A 23,422-nucleotide genomic window follows, 5' to 3' on the forward strand; every position below is an offset into this window, starting at 1 on the left:
ATGCTGCTGACCTGGGACATGCCTGGATTCAATCCCTGGCATCCCATGTGGTTCCCTGAGCCTGCCAGGAGCAATTTCTGAGTGCAAAGCAAGAAATAACCCCTGAGCACAGTTGGTATGGCCCAAAAACAAAACAAACAAAAAACAATGGGGAATAGAAATGAACAGACATTTCCTCAAAGAAGAAATACAGATGGCCTAAAAGGTACATGAAAATTGTTCGTGGCCGGAAAGATAGCATGGAGGTAAGGCATTTGCCTTTCATGCAGAAGGATGATGGTTCGAATCCCGGCATCCCATATGGTCCCCTGCCAGGGGCGATTTCTGAGCATAGAGCCAGATGTATGTAACCCCTGAGTGCTGCCGGGTGTGACCCAAACCCCCCCTCCCTAAAAAAAAAAAAGAAAAGAAAAGAAAAAATGTTCCACGTTACTAATCTGGGAGATCCAAATAAAAACAATAATAAGGTATTATCATGCCACAGAGACTGGCACACATTACAGAGAACAAGAACAGTCAGTGCTGGTGGGGATGTTGGAAGAAAGGGACTCTTATTTATTTATGTTTTTTGTGTGTGTGTGTGTGTGTGTGTGTGTGTGTGTGTGTGTGTGTGGGACTCTTATTTATTGCTGATGGGAATGTCTTCTAGTCCAAGCTTTCTGGAAAACAATATGGATATTTTTCAAAAAGCTAGAAATTGAGCTCCCATATGACCCAGCAATACCACTCCTAGACATATACCCTAGAATAATAAAAACATAATACAAAAATGCCCTCTGCATGCCTATATTCATTACAGTGTTATTTATAATAACCAGAATTTGGAAACAACCCAGAGGTCTGGGCCAGAGTGGTAGCACAGTGGTAGGGTGTTTGTTTGCATGTGGCTGACCCAGGACGGACACAGGTTTGATCCCTGGCATCTATGGTCCCCAGGGCCAGGAGCTATTTCTGAGCGCAGAGCTAGAAGTAACCCTGAGCAACCTGAACTGGGTATGTCCCCTTGTAAAAAAAAAAAAAAAAAAAAAAAGAAAAGAAAGCAACAATAATGCTTTTTAATGTGAAAAGTAAGTGAAATTTAATTTTAATACCCTTAATACAGTTTTATTGAGTACATTCATATTTCTTTATAACAATATTCGTGACTATAATGGTGAATTGAATTGTTCCTATAGAAATTGTATGGTTCACAAAGCCCAGGTTTACTTTTAGCCTTTCCTATTCTAGTTTTCTTTTTCTTGTTTGTTTGTTTGTTTTTAGGTCATACCGGGGTCGCTCAAGGGTTACCTGACTCTGCACTCAGAAATCGCTCAAATCGATCCTGGCAGGCTTGGGGGACCATATGGATGCCAGGAACTGAACCTAGGGTCCGTCCTGGGTTGGCTGAGTGCAAGGCAAACACCTTACCGCTGTGCTTTCACTCTGGCCCTATTTTATTTTATTCATGATAGTTGATAGCAGTATTTCTCTTCCTTTTCCTGAATGTTTTCTTATGTTGTTTTAGAATCAGATAAAAAATAAAGTTTCAGAGATGAATTTATTGGTTTTTTACCTTGCTTTTTATTTTCAAATTTAGAAACAATTAATGGTGATTGGAATGGATGTTTACCATGACCCTAGCAGAGGCATGCGCTCTGTGCTTGGCTTTGTTGCAAGCATTAATCTGTAAGCATTATTATAGTTCCATTTTGTTTGGCTACCTTATTTTGTTGCTTAATTAAAGAAAAACAGCAAATTTTGTGAACTAAAGGACAAGACCTTTTATATTTCTGTGATACATTTTTATGCAAGTATTTGTCAAGCTTATCACATGTTAATTTGTTCCTTGTTGCAGTCTAATCTTCAAAATGGGATTTGTGGACTGCAGAGATAGTATGGGTGGGTAGGGCACTTGTTTTGCATTAAGCTGACTTGGGTCAGATCCCTACCAATCTATGAGGTCCTGAGTTCCTCTGTTAATTACCCCTGTTGAGAACAGAGGTATCCCAGAGAACATTGGGCGTGATTCAGGGGAAAAAAAATTGGTTTATATTGTTGATAGTGGTTCTTTTCCTAGAAATAAGGGGTTTTTTTTGGTTCTGATTTTAAAATAGCATTTATTTATCCAAATATCTAAAATTTAGAAAGTGAAAACTATCTACATGGTTCATTTATTAACCATTGCCTTTAAAAATTTGGTGCCCATTCATGGAACATATTCACACAAAAAGGGACAAAGTGAGAATACAGTAGGTAGGGTGCTTGCCTTGCACATGGCTGACCCAGTTTGATCTTTGGCATCCCATATGGTCCTCTGAGCACCACAGAAGTAATTTCTTAGTGCAGAGTAAGGAGTAACCCCTGAGCATCACTGGTGTGACCCAATAAGAAACCAGAAAAATACATGCACAGAAACAATACATTATTATGCATATTAATCCTCATCTTTTTCTAGGCCCTTATGGTATATAATATAAATTAATAAATAATATGTTATTTATAAATATATAAAAACCAAAGTTTTGAGCTGTGTGTATCACTTCTGGTGGTGCCCAGGGAGGAGGGGGCAAAGAATCAACCCAGGTCAGCCATGTGCAAGGTAAACTGATATACTATTGCTTTGGCTATTCAATTGCAAGTTTTATAGCAAATGCAGTCATGGTCATATTTCTATGTTCTATGGTAATTAAAATTTTATAGCAGATGTAACCATGGTTATATTTCTATATTTTTATGGCCTTTCCCAATTACTATGTTGTCTTTATATGTAACAATATATGGGGCTAGGGTGATAGCACAGTGGTAGGGCATTTGCCTTGCATGCAGAAGACCTGGACGGATCCAGGTTTGATCCCCAGCATCCCATATGGTCCCCTTAGCCTGCCAGGAATGATTTCTGAGCACAGATCCAGGAGTAACTCCTGAGCGCTACTGGGTGTGGCCCCCCAAAAATAAGAGGGCGACAAAAAACAAATATATATGCTTAGTATGTTCTTGTTGACTGGGGTACGGAAAAGCCTGTAAACATTGACTTTTTAGTCTGTTTGCTTTCCTCTATAAGTATGTTCATATCTCTTCTCTCCCCCCCCCCTTTTTTTTTTTACCAACTCCATCCAGCACCCTCACAAAATGGTATTCACGAGTGGTCTTCCAGATGCCTCATCAGGAGATTGTGGATAGCCTAAAATTGTGCCTGGTGGGCGCCTTAAAAAAGTTTTATGAGGTGAGGAATATAAATGATTAGGCATCAGGGTTTTTAATGACTGCATATCAATAAAATAAAGAAGTCTTGAGAGGGAACCCAAATTGACGGTAAGTCTCAGCAGGCTAAGGTTAGTAATTTCTGAACAGGCAGCGCACATGGGACTATTTTCAGGCTTCTGCTTGTATGGAATAGCTTAATGATCACAATGCATTGGGTTGGGGTGTTAAATAATGATTATTTCCTGGATTATTTCTCTAATGCCTATAGACATAATCTTTATACTCTTATCAGGAGAGTTGGAGGTATATTTCAGTAGTTAAAGCAGTATATGATTTTACTCAGCTTTTTATGACTGTCATTAGTTGTTGGCTCTTTTCATTTTGTTTCAAGACAAATGTGTCTCTGTAAATCACCCCTAGAACTTCAGAGAATGCTGACCACAGAAAATTGCTGTCATTAAGCTGATAATGGGTTTGGAACAATGAGTAAGCAAAGTACTAGTTTTTGCTTTGGCCAGTACATCAAAGAAAAACTGATAAGTAGCTTTCATTTCCTAGGGTCAGAGTTTTAGTAGTCCTTATGTAGAGATTAAATAGCACAACATTTAATGAAGTCAGTTTTTCTGTTTTCATCTTTTTTTCTTTAGTATTTTGTTTCCTGTAGTGTGCTTCAAATATTTTGATACTGTTCAGGTCTAAGAGATTTTTAAAAAAAGTTGAATTTTGGGGCCAGATTGGTGGCACAGTGGTAGAGCGCTTGCCGTGCACGTGGCTGACCAAGGACAGACCGTGGTTTGATTCCCTGGCATCCCATATGCTCCCCCAAGCCAGGAGTAACCCCTGAGCGTCACTGGGTGTGATCCAAAAACCAAAAAACCAAAAAAAAAAAAAAAAGTTGAATTTTTTTGGGCCAGAGCAGTGGATAGGGCATTTGTCTTGAGTCAACCCAGGTTCTATCCCTGGAATCCCATATGGTCCAGAGCCTCCAGGAGTAATTTCTGACCACAGAGCTAGGAGTAACCCCTAAGTGCCACCCAGTGAGGCCCCAAAACGAAAACAAAAGTTGAGTTTTTATCTTTTTGTCTTGGGATCACACCCAGCTGTGTTCAGAGCATACTTTTGGCTTAGAGATCATATATGGCCATATGGGATGCCAGAGATCTAGTTTAGGTTGGCTGTATACAAGGCAAGTGCCCTACCTGCTGTGCTTTTGCCCAACCCCTTTTATTTATTTTTTCAAAATTATACTTTTAAATCTTTATGTTAGTTCCTAAGAGCCTCCCCGACTGGCAATGGTGAGATTCACAAGGCCAGAGGATATTTGGTCAGTCATATATTGGGTGTTGGGATTGAACCTGGATTTCTATATAAATAGAACAGTACTAATACTCTGTAATAAAAACTGTGAATTTGGTTTCTCTTTCTCTCAAAATACATACTTTGCTGTATGTAACATTTTTAGAGTGCATTTGACTATAAAACTGGGAACCTTAAAGCAGAAACAACAAACTGAGTGTGGGAATTACTTTATATTTGCTTATTGATATAAATTTTATCAAAAAACTTGTTAATGATATATAGTAGAATCTTTTTTGGTAGATGGGCCATACCTGGTGGTGCTCAGGGCTTCTGGCTCCATGCCCAGGGAACCATTTGGGATACTATGTTTTGAAACCAGCATCAACTATTAATATCAGCAAGCTATTGCAAGCTATTACTTGCAGACAACTACCCTACCTACTGCTATACTGTCAATCCAGTGAAATGATGGAATCTTACAAAGATTAGTATCATGCCACATTGTAGTAGAACATATAACCTGAGGTATTAGTCATAAGATACTGGTACAATACTAGTGTCCACTCAGGCACAAATATTTAGCCCAGTTTACTGTTATATCACCCAAACATCTCTCAAACTGTGTATGCCACTTGAGTTTGTAGGCTTCCATTCAACACTATCAGGTTCCAAAAATTGCAGTATTCTAAGTGACATGATCTATCTTCTCAAGTATCTGGTATATTGTACTACAACAGAAAATACCATCTCTTGCTTTGGTTTTGTCAGTAACCTTAGGTTTGGCCACTATCGATAGAGATTGTTGAAGACAGTTTGGGTCTAGCAACTTTCTCCCTCTCAGTCCACTCCCAATAAACAAAAGAAAATTGAGTTTCATAGGAAATGCAAGTTATCAAGTTTCTCTCTCTTTGTTAGGTTTGCCAGTGGTCTATCAATCTTGTTTATTTTTTCAAAGAACCAACTTTTGCTTTTGTTGATCTTTCGGATTGTTTTTTGGGTTTCCACTTCATTGATTTCTGCTCTCAGCTTTGTTATTTCCTTCTGTCTTCCTATTTTTGGGTCCTTTTGTTGAGCACTTTCTAGTTCTATTAGCTGTGTTATTAAGCTACTCAGGTAAGCTCCTTCTTCCTTCCTGATGTGTGCTTGCAAAGCTATAAATTTTCCTCTCAGTACTGCTTTTGCTGTGTCCCATAAGTTCTGATAGTTTGTGTCTTTATTGTCATTTGTTTCCAGGAACCTTTTGATTTCCTCCTTGATTTCATCTCGGACCCACTGGTTATTGAGTATGAGGCTGTTTAACTTCCAGGTGTTAAAGTTTTTCTTCTGAGTTCCTTTGGAATTCACAAATAATTTCAGAGCCTTGTGGTCAGCGAAGGTAGTCTGCAAAATTTCTATCCTCTTGATATTATGGAGGTATGTTTTATGTGCCAGCATGTAGTCTATCCTGGAGAATGTCCCATGTACATTGGAGAAGAATGTGTATCCAGGTTTCTGGGGATGGAGTGTCCTATATATATCCACTAGGCCTCTTTCTTCCATTTCTCTCCTCAGGTCTAGTATATTCTTGTCTAGTATATTCTTGTTGGGTTTCAGTCTGGTTGACCTATCCAGTGTTGACAAAGCCATGTTAAGGTCCCCCACAATTATTGTGTTGTTATTGATATTATTTTTCAGATTTGTCAACAGTTGTATTAAATATTTTGCTGGCCCCTCATTCGGTGCATATATGTTTAGGAGAGTTATTTCTTCCTGCTGTACATACCCCTTGATTAATATAAAATGTCCATCTTTGTCCCTTACAACCTTCCTGAGTATAAAGTTTGCATTATCTGATATTAGTATGGCCACTCCAGCTTTTTTATGGGTGTTGTTTGCTTGGATAATTTTTCTCCAGCCTTTTATTTTGAGTCTATGTTTGTTCTGACTATTCAGGTGCGTTTCTTGTAGGCAGCAGAAGGTTGGATTGAGTTTTTTGATCCATTTATCCACTCTGTGTCTCTTGACTGGTGCATTTAGTCTATTGACGTTGAGAGAAAGAATTGTCCTGGGATTTAATGCCATCTTTATATCGAAATTTGGTGTGTCTTTTGGTTAGTCTTGTCTTAAATTAGGTCTTTCAGGTTTTCTCTTAAGACTGGTTTTGTGTCTGTAAAGTTTCTGAGCTGGTTTTTGTCTGTGAAACCATGTATTCTTCCGTCAAACCGGAAAGTGAGTTTTGCTGGGTATAGTATTCTGGGTGAAGCATTCATTTCATTCAGTCTTGTCACAATATCCCACCACTGCTTTCTGGCATTGAGTATTTCTGGTGACAGGTCTGCTGTAAATGTCAAGGATGCTTGCTTGAACGTAATTTCCCCTTTTGATCTTGCTATTTTCAGAATTCTGTCTCTATCTGTGGGATTTGTCATTGTGACTAGGATGTGTCTTGGGGTGGTTTTTCTGGGGTCTCTTTTGGTTGGTACTCTTCGAGCATGCAGGATTTGATCACATATATTCTTTAGCTCTGGAAGTTTCTCTTTAATGATGTTCTTGACCGTTGATTCTTCCTGGAAATTTTCTTCCTGGGTCTCTGGGACTCAAATGATTCTTAAGTTGTTTCTGTTGATCTTATCATAGACTTCTATTTTCATCTGTTCCCATTCTTTGACTAATTTTTCCATTGTCTGCTCATTTGCTTTAAGTTTTTTTCCCAATCTCTCCTGCTGTATGGAATTGTTATGTATCTCATCTTCCACAGCACCAAGTCTATTCTCAGCTTCTGATACCCTGTCCCAGAGCTTATCCGTTTTGTCATTCACTTCGTTTGCTGACTTTTTCAGGCCTGTTAGTTGACATGTTATTTCAGTTTGGAGTTTTGTGATTTCTGTCTTCATATTTTCTTGGTTCTTATTAGTGTTCTGTTCAACTCTATCCATGGTTTCTTTGAGTCCGTTGAGGATCTTCCATATTGCTAGTCTAAAGTCCTTATATGAGAGGTTGATTAGTTGGTTGGTCATTATCTGGTCATCAGAATTGTCATCTTCATTTTCTATGTCTTATGCTGGCCTGCGTTGTTTCCCCATTGTCACACTTGTATTGTGGGTTTTTCTACGTGTTGTGGTGGTATTCATTGGCTATATGATGCAGGCAGCACACTCCTCTGGCTCCGCCCTTTCTGGATGGGCTGACTTGCCTCTAAGGGAGGGGAGTCCTCTGTAGATGAAGCCTCACACTGGATCAAATCTTAGGCCCGAGCATGCAACAGAGAAGACAGTCCGGAGAGAAATGCTTGCTTCTGTGATATAGCACAGTTCTTAGTGTGATTTTTTTCTTCTTGTTGCGATGGTGTTCTTTTCTTAGAAAGAGCGTATGGCCGCATAGCGAAGCGAAGCAGCCGTGCTCTGCTGGAGCCTCTTTTTGGCCCACTCCCAAGAGTTTCATGCAAGAGGACAGTAGACAGACATACGCAGGTAGCACTCACAGTTTTTCACAGTTGGGTCCCACTGGGCAGGCTTAGTTTCGTGGATTTTCCCAGCCTGATGTCACAAACAGGGGACCAGCTTCTGCAGAAGCTAGCCGGTTTTTATGTTCTGGAGTCCTGCCCTGAAAATGGCCTCTGGGAGAGCGAGTTTTCTGGAGCCTCTTTTCAGCCCACTCCCAAGAGTTTCATGCAAGAGGACAGTAGACAGACATACACAGGTAGCACTCACAATTTTTCCAACCCTTTCAATTTCTACCTTAAATAAAAAAAATTAAAGTTGAGAGGAAAATAATAAATTAGAGCACAAGTCGGTTAAATAGAGAATTGGAAAAAAAAATCAGAGAAGCCAAAAGTTGATTATTTGTAAAGAACCACAAAATTAACAGCTATACAGTTCACAAAAAGCTACAAGTATTAAGTCACTTAATTTCTGGTTACCAAAACCAGGAGCAAGCAAACAAATAAAAAGTACCATACAACTTAAAGAAATAGAACAAATTAGATAAAATACTGTGAATAATCATATGCCAAGAAATTAGATTGCCTAAATAAAATAGACCCTCAAAATTAATAAACATTTAAAAATAAATTTTTCACAAACTTCAATAAAACAAAACAATACACTTTTGGGGCCAGAGTGGTGGTGCAGCAGTAGAGCATTTGCATTGCATGTGCTGACCTAGGATGGACTACGGTTTGATCCCCCATTGTCCCATATGGTCCTCCTAGCCAGGAGTGATTTCTGAACACATAGCCAGGAGTAACTTCTGAGCATCACTGGTTGTGGCCCATAAACCAAAAAACAAAACAAAACAAAACACTTTTTTTTGGGTCACACTTGGCAGTGCTCAGGGGTTCCTCCTGGCTCTATGCTCAGAAATTGCTCCTGGCAGGCTCGGGGGGTGAGGTGGGGGGACCATATGGGACGCCGAAATTCGAACGACCGACCTTCTGCATGCAAGACAAATGCCTTACGTCCATGCTATCTCTCCGGCCCCACTTTTACAACTCTTACTATAATACTCATATCATATTACCTTGCTTTAAAGCTTAAAAGCCACAATTAAAATATTCATCTCTACTAGAATAAAGAAATAAAAACACATTTGTTGGGGCTGGAAAGAAAGTATACAGCTTGACTTTGGTTGGAGCCCACACACCATTTAAGGTTTCTTGAGCACAGCTAGATGTGGCATAAAAAGAAACCCAAAACACCTATTTTAGATCTTAAAAGTCATTTTTTGCACCGTAGTGGTTCCCAAATTTATTTTTTTGTTAATAATAATAATGGTACACACTGCTAGAGTTTCACGGGACTATATGACTGCTTATTTTCTAAGATACCATCTTGAATATCTCTGCCATTGAGATGGTGAGGTATTTATTTTAGTACAAAAAGTATGGAAATATAGTGTAGCCAGTAGTGATTTCTGAGTGCAGAGCAAAGAGTAAACCCTAATCACTTCTGAGTGTGGCCTAAAAAACAAAAACAAAAATACTCTGATGTTCACAGTAATGGAAGTACCTGACATATTTAGTAGAAGGGTAATGGAAACTATCTGACACATATATTAGGATTTATTCCTTTGTTACATATTGCAACTGCATCTAGTAAATCTAAAACTGTCTAGAAATCCTGTTTAGGAGACCCCCTCCTTTGTTATGGGGCCAGGCTCAGCACTCAGAAATCATTTCTTGCTGTGCTTGGGTGACCATACGGGATGACAGGGATCGAATTCGGATTGACTGCATACAATACAAATGCCCTGCAAGCTTTGGCCAAAGATATCCTTCTTTTTACTATAGACTTTCTGACATTTTCCCTTCTCTTAAATAAAACCTTCTGGGGCCAGAGAGATAGCACTGCAATAGGGCATTTGCCTTGCAAGCAGCCAACTCAAGACCAATAATGGTTCGAATTCCAGCATCCCATATGGTCCCCTGTGCCTGCCAGGAGCGATTTCTGAACAGAGAGCCAGGAGTAACCCCTGAGCACCGCCGGATGTGCCCCCCCCCCAAAAACAAAACGGACCGGAGAGATAGCATGGAGGTAAGGTGTTTGCCTTTCATGCAGAAGGTCATTGATTCGAATCCCGGCATCCCATATGGTCCCCCCAGCCTGCCAAGAGAGACTTCTGAGCCTGGAGCCAGGAGTAACCCCTGAGCCCTGCTGGGTGTGACCCAAAAACCAAACCAAACCAAACAAAAATAAAACCTTCTGAATTGATTGGGGCGACAAAAAGAAAACCCAAAAGTGTACATGTGCCCTTATGTACATGTAGGCACAGACACAAACAAAAGCTAATGAGATGAATATGGTTGATAGAAGATTGAATACTCAGTTATTTCTTTACATTTGCTATAATTTATCTAAATATGAAATAAATTTATAATAGCATGACTATTGCTAATAAAGTTCATATTAAAATCTAATATTTTTTGTTTCTGTTTTTGGGTCACGTCCAGCAGCACTTGGGTTACTCCTGGCTCTACGCTCAGAAATTGCTCCTGATAGGCTCAGGGGGCCATATGGGATGTTGGGATTCGAACCACTGTCCTTCTGCATGCAAGGCAAATGCCTTACCTCCATGCTATCTCTCCAGCCCCAAAATCTAATATTTTTTACATTAATGTGAAAGTTGGTTTTAAAATTTCTATGGAAATGCAAAAATTTTTTTCAGAAAAGGCAGAAAAAAAGAATAAATTATGGACCCATACTTTATTTTCTTTTTCTTTTTTTTTTACAGTCCAATGATTATTTTGTATGTAAGAGTAGTTCCGAAATATGCATAAGCAGAACACAAAAATAAATTTCTGAATTTAACATGGAAGTGCTCCTGCAGCTGATCCCTCACTGTGATGGCCTACCACTACTAGGACAGAAGTCTGTCTTTTGTATCTCTTTTGTGGTCATGGGCCTTTAATTCTTTTTCTTTATTTTAAATATTTTATTTAAACACCTTGATTACAAACATGATTGTGTTTGGATTTCAATCATGTGAAGAACACCACCCATCATCAGTGCAACATTCCCATCACCAGTGTCCCAAATCTCCCTCCTCCCCATCCCACCCCTGCCTGTATTATAGACAAGCTTTCTATTTCCCTCATACATTCTCATTGTTAGGATAGTTCACAATGTAGTTATTTCTCTAACTAAACTCATCACTCTTTGTGGTGAGCTTCATGAGGTGAGCTGTAACTTCCAGCCCTCCTCTCTTTTGTCTCTGAAATTTATTATTGCAAGAATGTCTTTCATTTTTTTCTTAAAACCCATAGATGCATGAGACCATGTGTGTGTGTCTCTCTCTGACTTTTTTCACTCAGCAAAATAGATTCCATATATATCCATTTATAGGAAGATTTCATGACTTTATCTCTCCTGACAGCTGCATAATATTCCTTGTGTATATGTACCACAGTTTCTTTAGCCATTCAATCTGTTGAAGGGTATCTTGGTTGTTTCTAGAGTCTTGCTATGGTAAATAGTGCTGCAATGAATATAGGTGTAAAGAAGGGATTTTTGTATTGTATTTTTGTGTTCCTAGGGTATATTCCTAGGAGTGGTATAAATGGATCGTATGGGAGCTCGATTTCCAGTTTTTGGAGGAATCTCCATATCGCTTTCCATAAAGGTTGGACTAGACGGCATTCCCACCAGCAGTGGATAAGAGTTCCTTTCTCTCTACATCCCTGCCAACACTGCTTGTTCTCATTCTTTGTGATGTGTGCCAATCTCTGTTGTGAGGTAGTACCTCATAGTTGTTTTGATTTGCATCTCCCTGATGATTAGTGATGTGGAGCATTTTTTCATGTGCCTTTTGGCTATTTGTATTTCTTTTTTATCAAAGTGTTCATTTCTTCTCCCCATTTTTTAATGGGATTAGATTTTTTTTTCTTGTAAAGTCTGTCAGTGCCTTGTATATTTTGGAGATTAGCCCCTTATCTGATGGGTATTGGGTGAATAGTTTTTCCCACTCAGTGGGTGGCTCTTGTATCCTGGGCACTATTTCCTTTGAGGTGCAGAAGCTTCTCAGCTTAATATATTCCCATCTGTTAATCTCTGCTTTCACTTGCTTGGAGAGTGCAGTTTCCTCCTTGAAGATGCCTTTAGTCTCAATGTCTTAGAGTGTTTTGCCTACATATTGTTTTATATATCTTATGGTATCGGGTCTGATTTTTTTTTTTTTTTGGTTTTTGGGCGACACCCGGTAATGCTCAGGGGTTACTCCTGGCTATGTGCTCAGAAGTTGCTCCTGGCTTGGGGGACCATATGGGACGCCGGGGGATCGAACTGTGGTCCATCCAAGGCTAGCGCAGGCAAGGCAGGTACCTTACCTCTTGCGCCACCGCCCGGCCCCTGATATTTTTTTTTATTTAAACACCTTGATTACATACATGATTGTGTTTGGGTTTCAGTCATGTAAAGAACACCACCCATCACCAGTGCAACATTCCCATCACCAATGTCCCAAGTCTCCCTCCTCCCCGCCCGACCCCCGCCTGTACTCTAAACAGGCTCTCAATTTCCCTCATACATTCTCATTATTAGGACAGTTCAAAATGTAGTTACTTCTCTAACTAAACTCATCACTCTTTGTGGTGAGCTTTCTGAGGTGAGCTGGAACTTCCAGCTCTTTTCTCTTTTGTGTCTGAAAGTTATTATTGCAAGAATGTCTTTCATTTTTCTTAAAACCCATAGATGAGTGAGGCAATTCTGCGTTTTTCTCTCTCTCTCTGACTTATTTCACTCAGCATAATAGATTCCGTGTATATCCATGTATAGGAAAATTTCATGACTTCATCTCTCCTGACAGCTGCATAATATTCCATTGTCGGGTCTGATATTGAGGTCTTTAATCCATTTGGATTTTAGCTTTGTACATGATGTTAGCTGGGGATCTAAGTTCAACTTTTTGCAAATGACTAACCAGTTGTGCCAACACCACTTGTTGAAGAGGCTTTCTTTGCTCCATTTAGGATTTCTTGCTCCTTTATCAAAAATTAGGTGATTGTATGTCTGGGGAACTGTAGTGTTACAGCCCTTAAGGTGGGCTTGGATGGTGGATGGAGGCCTTTGTTCTTAGGCCCAGCCACATGGCTCCATCCCACAGTAACCGGCGGTCCTGGGTCCAGGAAAGCAACAGGTATTGAACTCACTCACAGGCAGGCTTCCAGAGAGATAACATCTTTATTTAGCCCTAGCCAACAGATGTGGCTGCTAACCATTTACTCATTCAGCTCTGCATTCTCGCTTCTCCCTCAGCCTTAGTTCTCCATCCAGGTAAATGCCAATTCCTCTCCATCCTCGCCAAAGACCTTAATCCTCTCTGGTCAAAGCCTTATCTAACCTTTCCAAGACCCCTCCCAGGAATGGGCGGGGTCTTGCAGGTAAGATCAAGTTACCCAGGAAGAATGGGGGGATGGGACCACAGGGAACATTCTCTGAGTATTAAAGCCTATTCCACTGATCTGAGGGTCTGTCTTTATTCCAATGCACTATGTTTTGATAACTATCGCTTTGTAGTAAAGTTTAAAGTTGGGGAAAATAATTCCTCCCATATTCTTTTTCCCAATGATTGCTTTAGCTATTCTAGGGTGTTTATTGTTTCAAATGAATTTCAAAAGTGATTGATTCACTTCTTTGAAGAATGTCATGGGTATCTTTAGAGGGATCGCATTAAATCTGCACAATGCTTTGGGGAGTATTGCCATTTTAATGATGTTAATCCTGCCAATCCATGAGCAAGGTATGTGTTTTCATTTTTGTGTGTCCTCTCTTATTTCTTGGATCAGAGTTTTATAGTTTTCTTTGTATAGGTCCTTCACATCTTTAGTCAAGTTGATTCCAAGATATTTGAGTTTGTGTGGCACTATTGTGAATGGGGTTGTTTTCTTAATGTCCATTTCTTCCCATTATTATTGATGTATAGAAAGGCCATTGATTTTTGTGTTAATTTTGTAACCTGCCACCTTGCTATATGAGTTTGTTTCTAGAAGCTCTTTGGTAGAGTATTTAGGGTTTTCTAAGTAGAGTATCATGTCATCTGCAAACAGTGAGAGCTTGACTTCTTCCTTTCCTATCTGGATTCCCTTGATATCTTTTTCTTGCCTACACCATAGCAAGTACTTCCAGTGCTATGTTGAATAGGAGTGGTGAGAGAGGACAACCTTGTCTTGTGCCAGAATTTAGAAGGAAGGCTTTTAGTTTTTCTCCATTGAGGACAATATTTGCCACTGGCTTGTGGTAGATGGCCTTAACTATATTGAGAAAGGTTCCTTTCATTTCCATCTTGCTGAGAGTTTTGATCAAGAATGGGTGTTGGACCTTATCAAATGCTTTCTCTGCATCTATTGATGTGATCATGTGATTTTTATTTTTCTTGTTGTTGATGTTGTGTGTTATGTTGATAGATTATGGATGTTAAACCATCCTTGCATTCCTGGGATGAAACCTACTTGATCATAATGAATGATCTTCTTAAATGAGGCCTTGAATCCTATTTGCCAGGATTTTGCTGAGGATCTTTGCATCTGTGTTCATCAGGGATATTGGTCTGTAATTTTCTTTTTTGGTAGCATCTTTGTCTGGTTTGGGGATCAAGGTGATTTTGGCTTCATAAAAGCTATTTTGAAGTGTTCCCATTTTTTCAATTTCATGAGTCTTGCCAGGATTGGTAGTAGTTCCTCTTGAAAGGTTTGGAAAAATTCATTAGTGAATCCATGTAGGCCTGGACTTTTGTTTTTGGGCAGACATTTGATTACCGTTTTAATTTCCTCAATAGTGATGCAGGTGCTTAGATATGCTACATCCTCTTTATTTGGCCGTGTAAGGTTAGAACAGTTCAAGAATTTATCCATTTCTTTCAGGTTCTCATTTTTAGTGGCATAGAGTTTCTCAAAGTAGTTTCTGATTACCCTTTGAATCTCTGCAATATCAGTAGTGATCTCTCCTTTTTCATTTCTAATATGAGTTATCAAGTTTTTCTCTTTTTCTTTGTTAGTTTTGCCAGTAGTCTATCAATCTTGTTTATTTTTTTAAAGAACCAACTTCTGCTTTTGTTAGTCTTTTGGATTGTTTTTTTTTGTGTTTCTACTTCATTGATTTTTGCTCTCAGCTTTGTTATTTCCTTCTGTCTCCCTATTTTTGGTTCCTTTTGTTGAGCACTTTATAATTCTATGAGCTGTGTCATTAAGCTGTTCAGGTATTCCCCTTCTTCTCTCTTGATGTGTGCTTGCAAAACTATAAATTTTCCTCTCAGTACCACTTTTGCTGTGTCCCATAGGTTCTGATAGTTTGTGTCTCTATTTGTTGGAGATCTCAACACGGCATTGTCAACACTTGATAGGTCAACCAGACTGAAACCAAATAAGAATATACTAGACATGAAAAGAGAAATGGAATAAAGAGGCCTAGTAGATATATATAGGACACTCCACCCCCAGAAACCTGGATACACATTCTTCTTTAATGTACATGGGGCGTTCTCCAGGATAGACTACATGCTGGCACATAAAACATACCTACATAATATCAAGAGGATAGAAATTTTTTAGGCTGCCTTCGCTGACCACAAGGCCCTGAAATTATATGTGAACTACAAAGGGACACAGAAGAAAAACTTTAATACCTGGAAGTTAAACAGCCTAATACTGAATAACCAGTGGGTCTGAGATGAAATCAAAGAGGAAATCAAAACTTTCCTGGAAACAAATGACAATAGAGACACAAACTATCAGAACCTATAGGACATAGTAAAAGCGGTACTGAGCAGAAATTTTATTTTCTTTTTCTTTTTCATTTTGCACCACATGCAGCAGTGCTCAGTGGTTACTGTTAACTATGATCAGAAATCATTCCTGATGGAACTTAGGCGAGCATATGAAATACTGGATGTCAAACTAGATTGACCACTTGCAAGGCAAGTACTATACTATCACTCCTGCCTCCAAGGGCTCAAACTACCTGAGTTTAAAGCTATCCGGCAGAACAAACAGACCAGAAGATAGTACTGCAGGTAAATTGCTTGACTTGTTTATAGCTAACCTGGGTTTAATCTCTGGTGCTTCATATAGTTCCTTGAGCACTGAATTAGGAGTAAGTCCAGAGAACTGCTGAATATGGTCCAAAACAAGTAAGACAGAAGCCAGAGCAATAGTACAGAGGTTAGAATGTTTGCTTTGCATGTGGTCAACCTAGGTTCAATCTTGACATCCCACATGGTCCCTAGAACACAGCAGATCCAGGAGTAACCCCTGAGAACAATCAGATGTGGCCCCAAAATTCAAACAAGTAGAACAGGAGCCAGAGTGGTGGTGCGAGCTAGCCTAGTACAGACCACGGTTTGATAACTGGAGCTCATAGAGTCCCCCAAGCCAGCAGAGATTTCTGAGTGGAAAGCCAGGAGTAACCCTGTGCATCACTGGATGTGGCCCAAAAACAACAAAACAAAACAAAAGAACAAACAGGATGTCTGATAATGATTCTGAGAGCCTTATAGATCACTGATACAGAGTTTTGATTCCTGAATAAACCCTTATGCCTATAGTTAACTAATTTTCTGCAAGAATATTATCTGGGAGTTGTGGAGAAAGAATAATCTTTTTGGGGGGCTTTATCTTCTATTTCTTTTTTTATTAATATCTTTATTTAAACACCTTGGTTACAAATATGATTGTAGTTGGGTTTCAATCATGTAAAGAACACCCCCCTTCGCCAGTGCAACATCCCATCACCAGTGTCCCAAATCTTCCTCCTCTCCACCCCACCCCTGCCTGTATTCTAGACAGGTTTTCTAATTCACATTGTTATGGTAGTTCTCAGTGTAGTTATTTCTCTAACTGTGGTGAGCTTCATATCATGAGCTGGGACTTCCAGCTCTCCTCTTTGTCTCTGAGAATTATTGCAAAAATGTCTTTTTTTTTTTGGTTTTTGGATCACACCTGGCGGTGTTCAGGGGTTACTCCTGGCTGTCTGCTCAGAAACAGCTCCTGGCAGGCACAGGGGACCATATGGGACACCGGGATTCGAACCAACCACCTTAGGTCCTGGATCGGCTGCTTGCAAGGCAAACACCGCTGTGCTATCTCTCCGGGCCCACAAAAATGTCTTTTATTTTTCTTAAAACCCATAGATGAGTGAGCCTATTCTGCATCTATTTCTCTCCCTCTAACTTAGTTCACTCAGCATAATAGATTCCATGTAAATCTTTGTCCCTTACAACTTTTCTAAGTGTAAAGTTTGTGTCGTCTGATATTAATATGGCCACTCCAGTTTTTTTAAGGGTGTTATTTGCTTGGATGATTTTCCTCCAGCCTTTGATTTTGCGTCTCTTTTAAGGATTTTGGGATTGATATTCATCAGGGAGATCCTGCCTTCTGCCTTTTTTTTATTTTCTGTTTTTGAGATGTGTAAGTATAAGGTGTTTATTTTTTTTAATAATAATATCTTAAGCACCATGGTTACAAACATGCTTGTAGTTGGATTCAGTCATAAAAAAGAACATCCCCCTTCACCAGTGCAACATTTCCACCACCAATCACCCTCATTTCCCTCCTCTCCCTACATTCGAGATACACTCCCTGCCTATATTTGAGATAGGCATTTTATTTCTCTTACTCACTATCATTTTCATCATAGTTGTCAGTGTAGTTATTTCTCTAACTGAACGTACCACTCTTTGTGGTAAGCTTTATACTGTGGGCTTGTCTTTCCAGCCCTCATCTTTATTGCCTCTGGGTAGTATTACAATGATGTCTTTTATTTTTCTTAAATCCCATAGATGAGTGAGACGATTCTGTGTCTATCTCTATCCTTCTGACTTATTTAACTCAGCATAATAGATTCCATGTACATCCATGTATAGGAAAATTTCATGACTTCATTTTTCCTGACGACTACATAGTATTCCATTGTATAGATATGTACCACAGTTTCTTTAGCCACTCATCTGTTGTCTGACCTCTGGGTTGTTTCCAGATTCTGACTATTATAAATAGTGCTGCAATGAATATACGTGTGCAGAATGCAATTTTGTATTGTGTTTTTATGGTCATAGGGTATATCCCTATGAGTGGTATTGCTGGATCATATGGGAGCTCAATTTCCAGCTTCTTGAGGAATCACCATATTGTTTTTCATAAAGGCTGGACTAGACAGCATTCCCATCAGCAGTGAATGAGAGTTCCTTTCTCCCCAAATCTATGCCAGCAGTGGTGGTTCTTGTTCTTTGTGACTTGTTGTACACACTAATTATATGAAATATGTAAGTGGCTTATAGCTCAGTTTGATCTAATAAGCTATTTTTACTACCTAGTTAAAGGAAATTTAGAAAAATAGAGTTTTTCTTGCCTGCATTTCTGACATAGTGGCCATGGATCCAACTATCAACAGGATTTGTCTTGATGTATATATTTATAAGTCTTTCACTGCCTGTGGTTTTTAGCTTTAGTCTCACCCATGGGTTAATCTCAGAGTATCATTGCAGGTAAACCACTGTCTCCCTGAGAAGATCGTAGTATACCGTGATGGAGTGTCTGATGGCCAACTTAAAACGGTTGCCAACTACGAGGTTCCTCAATTACAGAAGTGTTTTGAAGCTTTTGAAAATTACCAACCCAAGATGGTAGTATTTGTAGTACAGAAGAAAATTAGCACAAATTTGTATCTGGCTGCTGCGGAACATTTTGTGACTCCCTCCCCTGGAACAGTGGTAGATCATACAATAACAAGCTGTGAGTGGTAAGTGGAGAAAAATATTTTAGCATGAATATGTTGAAAGGTTTTGGAATGAGAGTATAATAGTTATGGCATTTGCTTTTCACATAACCAACCTGGGACATCCATATGGCCCCTCAAGACTGGCAGAAGTAATCCCTAAGCACAAAACCGGAACTAAGCCCTGAGCACTACCAGGTGTGACCCTCCCCCCAAAAAATGTTGGAGAAATTACTTCATGGGTATTGAAATAGAAGCAACCTAGAGAGAGGCAAAATGGAATTCTCGGAGATTTTTACCATCAAAAACATAGTTTTTAAGATATTGAAAAAATTATTTTTACTGCTTAAGTATTAAATTTTGAACATACAATCTTTTTCTAAGATTATATATGCTTAATCTTCTTTACATAGATAGTAGAAACTACATGTGTAGTTTTTATGCTTTGTTTTTATTTTGGGGACACACCTAGTAGTATGCAAAGGTCATTCCCAGCATGGGTCTTAGGTCACTATTAGTGATGCTCTGGAGACCGTATGCAGTTCCTGGGACCAAACTGGAACTCCTACATACAAGGTAGACACTCAGTCCATTGAGCTATCTTTCACACCCAGTTTTTTTTCTTTTTCTTTATTTGGGTGGTGGGGGTATACACATTTGTGTGCTGAGGAGCTATTCCTGGCTTTGTACTCAGAAGTAACCCCTAGCAGTGCTTGGGGCTATATGCAGTGTTGGGGATCAAATTGAGATCAGCTAAATGGAAGAAAACTTCCTTAACCCTTGTACTAGCCCCAGATGTTAGTTTTATCATCATTCTTTAAAAACTTGGTTGAATTAAGACAACTGGCTTTTAATCCTAGTTTGATTCTCATATACCTTTGATCAGTCATTTGTACTCTCTGAGCCTTAACTGAAGGAACTAGAATGATTCTCAATATTGTTTCCAACTCCTTTTCAAAACCACTCTATCACTTGTCATTTTTCCTTTCTAGGGTGGATTTCTTCCTTCTTGCCCATCATGTACGGCAGGGTTGTGGGATTCCTACCCATTATGTTTGTGTTCTCAACACTGCAAACCTAAACCCTGATCATATGCAGAGGTGAGTTGAGCAGTAACTTACTCTTTCTCATTTATAAATCATTCTAACCAAACAACTAAAATGGAGTCAACCCCGCCCCATGAGTATTTGCCTCTTGAATTTCATTATGTCTTCCATAGTATCTTTTTGAGGTACAATTTTATCATACATTAGAGTTATTTGAAGGAGGATGAAGACACACATTAAGTAATTTTTATGCCTTATATGCAGCATACAAGTTTGATCTCTGGTACTACATGTTTCCTGATCATGCCAGGGTGGTTCACATAATTCCAGGCAACATAGGGCAATAATGTTTTCTTGGGTCCTCACAGTGAACCACCTTCTGGCTAGCTGGAAATTGTCAGGAAGGACCTTATGCCTCCTGAGCACCCTTTAGGAGGCTGCCCCGAAACATAAAATAAAATTTCTTGAATTAGGGGTCAGGGAAATTACTGATATTTTGATGTCTCAAATTTGATTCTTGATAGCACTGAAATGGTACCCTTCTGAAATAAACCATTCTGGAATAGTCTCCAAACACCACTGAGAGTGAACAAAAGCAAATAATACTTGAGGCATTTATAAATAAAAATAACACCCTAGGGGCTGGAGAGATAGCACAGTGGTAGGGTGTTTGTTTGCCTTGCAAGGGGCCGACTCAGGACCAATGGTGGCTTGAATCCAGCATCTCAATTTGGTTCCCAGAGCCTGCCAGGAGTGATTTTTGAGTGCAGAGCCAGGAGTAATCCCTGAACGCTGCCGAGTGAGGCCCAAAACCCAAAAACAACATCAACAACAAAAACAAACAAAAAAAACATTCTAACTTTCTCCCAAAGCATTCTGAAGCATTTTGTTTGTTTGTTTGTTTGTTTGTTTGTGGGTCACACCTGGCAGTGCTCAGGGGTTTCTCCTGGCTCTGCGCTCAGAAATGGCATGGTGGACCATATGGGATGCCGGAATTCGAACCACCGTTTGTCCTGAATCAGCTGTGTACAAGGCAAATGCTCTACCACTGTGCTATCTCTGGCCCATTCTGAAGCTTTTTCATGTTTAGAAACTATCCCAGATGATTATAGTAGCATAATATCTGCCAAATTAAAAAGAGCAGTGCATTAGAGCTCAGGTTTGTGCTCCAAGTATATAAATACTTCATTGTCAAGAAGTGGGATTTTTACTACTTTTGTAGTCTTTTTCTTGAGGAAAATAAAACATCTTTGTCTTAATATGAAATTAGAAGTGGGGAAACCTAAAGAGAAGTATATGTCCCCTGACTTAAAAATACTGAAAATAGGAGCTGGAGCGATAGTACAGCAGTTGAGCATTGCATGTGGCCAACATAGGAGGGACCTCATTTCGATTCCCAACATCCCATATCCCATACAGTCCCCTGAGCCTGCCAGGCGCGATTTCTTTTTTTTTTCTTTTTTGGTTTTTGGTTTTTGGGTCACACCAGTAGCATTTAACTCCTGGCTCTATGCTCATAAATCACTCCTGGCAGGCTTGGGGGACTATATGGGACGCCAGGATTCAAACCAGCGTCCTTTTGCATGCAAGGCAAATGCCCTACCTCCATGCTATCTCTCAGGCCCCAAGATTTTTTTTCTTTTTTCTTTTTTTATAAAATCTTCATTTAAGGACCAGAGAGATAGCATGGAGGTAAGGTGTTTGTCTTGCATGCAGAAGGATGGTGGTTCGAATCCTGTCATCCCATGTGGTCCCCCAAGCCTTCTGGGAATGATTTCTCAGCATAGAGCCAGTAGTATCCCCTGAGCACTGCTGGGTGTGACCCAAAAAACAAAAAAAAATTTTTTTCATTTAAGTGCCATGATTACAAGCATGATTGTATTGGATTTCAGTCATAAGCAGAACACCCCTCTTCACCAGTGCAGCATTCTCACCACCAATGCCCACCCCCTCCCTAACCCCTGCCTGTATTCAGGACAGGCATTCTACTTCTCTCACTCATTAACATTGTCATGATAGTTGTTAGTGTAGTTATTTCCATAACTGCACTCACCATTCTTTGTGAGCTTCATATTGTGAGCTGGTCTTTCTGGCCTTCATCTCTGTTGTCTCTGGGCATTATTACAATAATGTCCTTAATTTATCTTAAAACCCATAGATGAGTGGAAACTATTCTGTGTCTATCTCTTTCCCTCTAACTTATTTCACTCAACATAATAGATTCCATGTATATCCACATACAGGAGAATTTGATGACTTCATCTCTCCTGACAGCTGCATAATATTCCATTGTGTATATGTACCAGAGTTTCTTTAGCCATTCATCTGTTGAAGGGCATCTTGGTTGTTTCCAGACTCTGGCTATTGTAAATAACGCTGCAATGAATATAGGTGTAAGGAAGGGATTTTTTTGAATTGTATTTTTGTGTTCCTAGGGCAGTGATGGCTAACCTTTTTGAGCCTGAGTGCCCAAACTGCCATGCAATGCCCAGTCCTCCCAATGTCCAGTTCGGCCCTGTTGCCAGGTGAGCTGCAGAGCAGACATCAGCACACTTGCCTCCCACCATGCTACGTATTTTAATTGCGCACCTTCCTGTGTGCCAGCTGCAAGGTCTTCTCGTGCCACCGCTGGCACACGTGCCATAGGTTTGCCATCGAGGTCCTAGGGTATATCCCTAGGAGTGGTATAGCTGGATCTTATGGGAGCTCAATTTCCAGTTTTTTGAGGAATCTTCATATTGTTTTCTATAAAGGCTGGACTAGACAGCATTCCTACCATCAGTGAATAAGAGTTCCTTTCTCTCCACATCCTTGCCAGCACTGATTGTTCTTATTCTTTGTGATGTGTGCCAGTCTGTGGCGTGACATGGTACCTCATCTGAGCACAGAGCCAAGAGTAACCCTTGAGCACTGCCGGGTGTGTCCAAGCCCTACCCCCCAAAATACCCCCCAAAAACTGAAAAGATCATTCCAATAGAAAGTATGGTTCCTAGAAGTTTCATCATGTATTCCTCAATCCACCACCTTTCAGAAAGTAGTCTATGTGACATTTTACCTATATGTATTATAGTAATGCCCTCAATTAAAGGTTGAAGGTAATAAGAATCATATTTTCTTTTTGACTTACAGATTGACTTTCAAATTGTGCCACATGTATTGGAATTGGCCTGGTACAATTAGAGTTCCAGCTCCTTGCAAGTATGCCCACAAGCTAGCTTTCCTATCAGGACAAATCTTACATCATGAACCAGCAATCCAGCTGTGTGAGAACCTGTTCTTCCTGTGAGGGGAACACCAGGATGTGGACTGACAAGAGAAGTCAGTCCTCTCAATTGGGCTACAGCTTTTATGGGACTAACAAAGACTGAAGGGGATTTTATGTAGAATTAAAATTTTTTTTCCTTGTTTTTATTTTTTCTCATTTAAATCTGGTATAGCCAAGAGGTAAGTTCGATTCTAAATAGCGACTAAAGATTGCCTTATTGCCTTTGTAAGGCAGTGTTGTGGGATTCTTACCCATTATGTTTGTGTTCTCAACATTGCAAACCTAAGCCCTGCTCATATATAGAGGTGGGGTTCAGGGCACCATATAGGATAGGATCATATAGGAGCTGAGCAGTAACTTACTCTTTCTCATTCATAAATTATTCTGACCAGACATTCTGCAGCTCTCATGGAGAGAGCACTGCTAGCATGGGCCTGGATGGTAGTATAGGA

General features: G+C 39.7%; 1 protein-coding gene across 1 annotated transcript in view; it reads left to right on the plus strand.

Annotated features, from left to right (window-relative positions):
• Nucleotides 1-22,991, plus strand: part of PIWIL2 (piwi like RNA-mediated gene silencing 2) — a 74,491-nt gene extending 51,500 nt beyond the window's left edge. Inside the window, exons 18-22 of the mRNA XM_049769440.1 lie at nucleotides 1,577-1,665; nucleotides 3,097-3,202; nucleotides 18,430-18,683; nucleotides 19,652-19,759; nucleotides 22,835-22,991. Of these exons, the coding sequence (XP_049625397.1) occupies nucleotides 1,577-1,665; nucleotides 3,097-3,202; nucleotides 18,430-18,683; nucleotides 19,652-19,759; nucleotides 22,835-22,991 (714 nt within the window). The remainder of the gene's footprint in view (nucleotides 1-1,576; nucleotides 1,666-3,096; nucleotides 3,203-18,429; nucleotides 18,684-19,651; nucleotides 19,760-22,834) is intronic.
• Nucleotides 22,992-23,422: the final 431 nt, after the last annotated feature.

Source organism: Suncus etruscus, chromosome 3 (genome assembly GCF_024139225.1).
Source record: "Suncus etruscus isolate mSunEtr1 chromosome 3, mSunEtr1.pri.cur, whole genome shotgun sequence".
In the NCBI taxonomy this organism is placed as follows: domain Eukaryota; kingdom Metazoa; phylum Chordata; class Mammalia; order Eulipotyphla; family Soricidae; genus Suncus; species Suncus etruscus.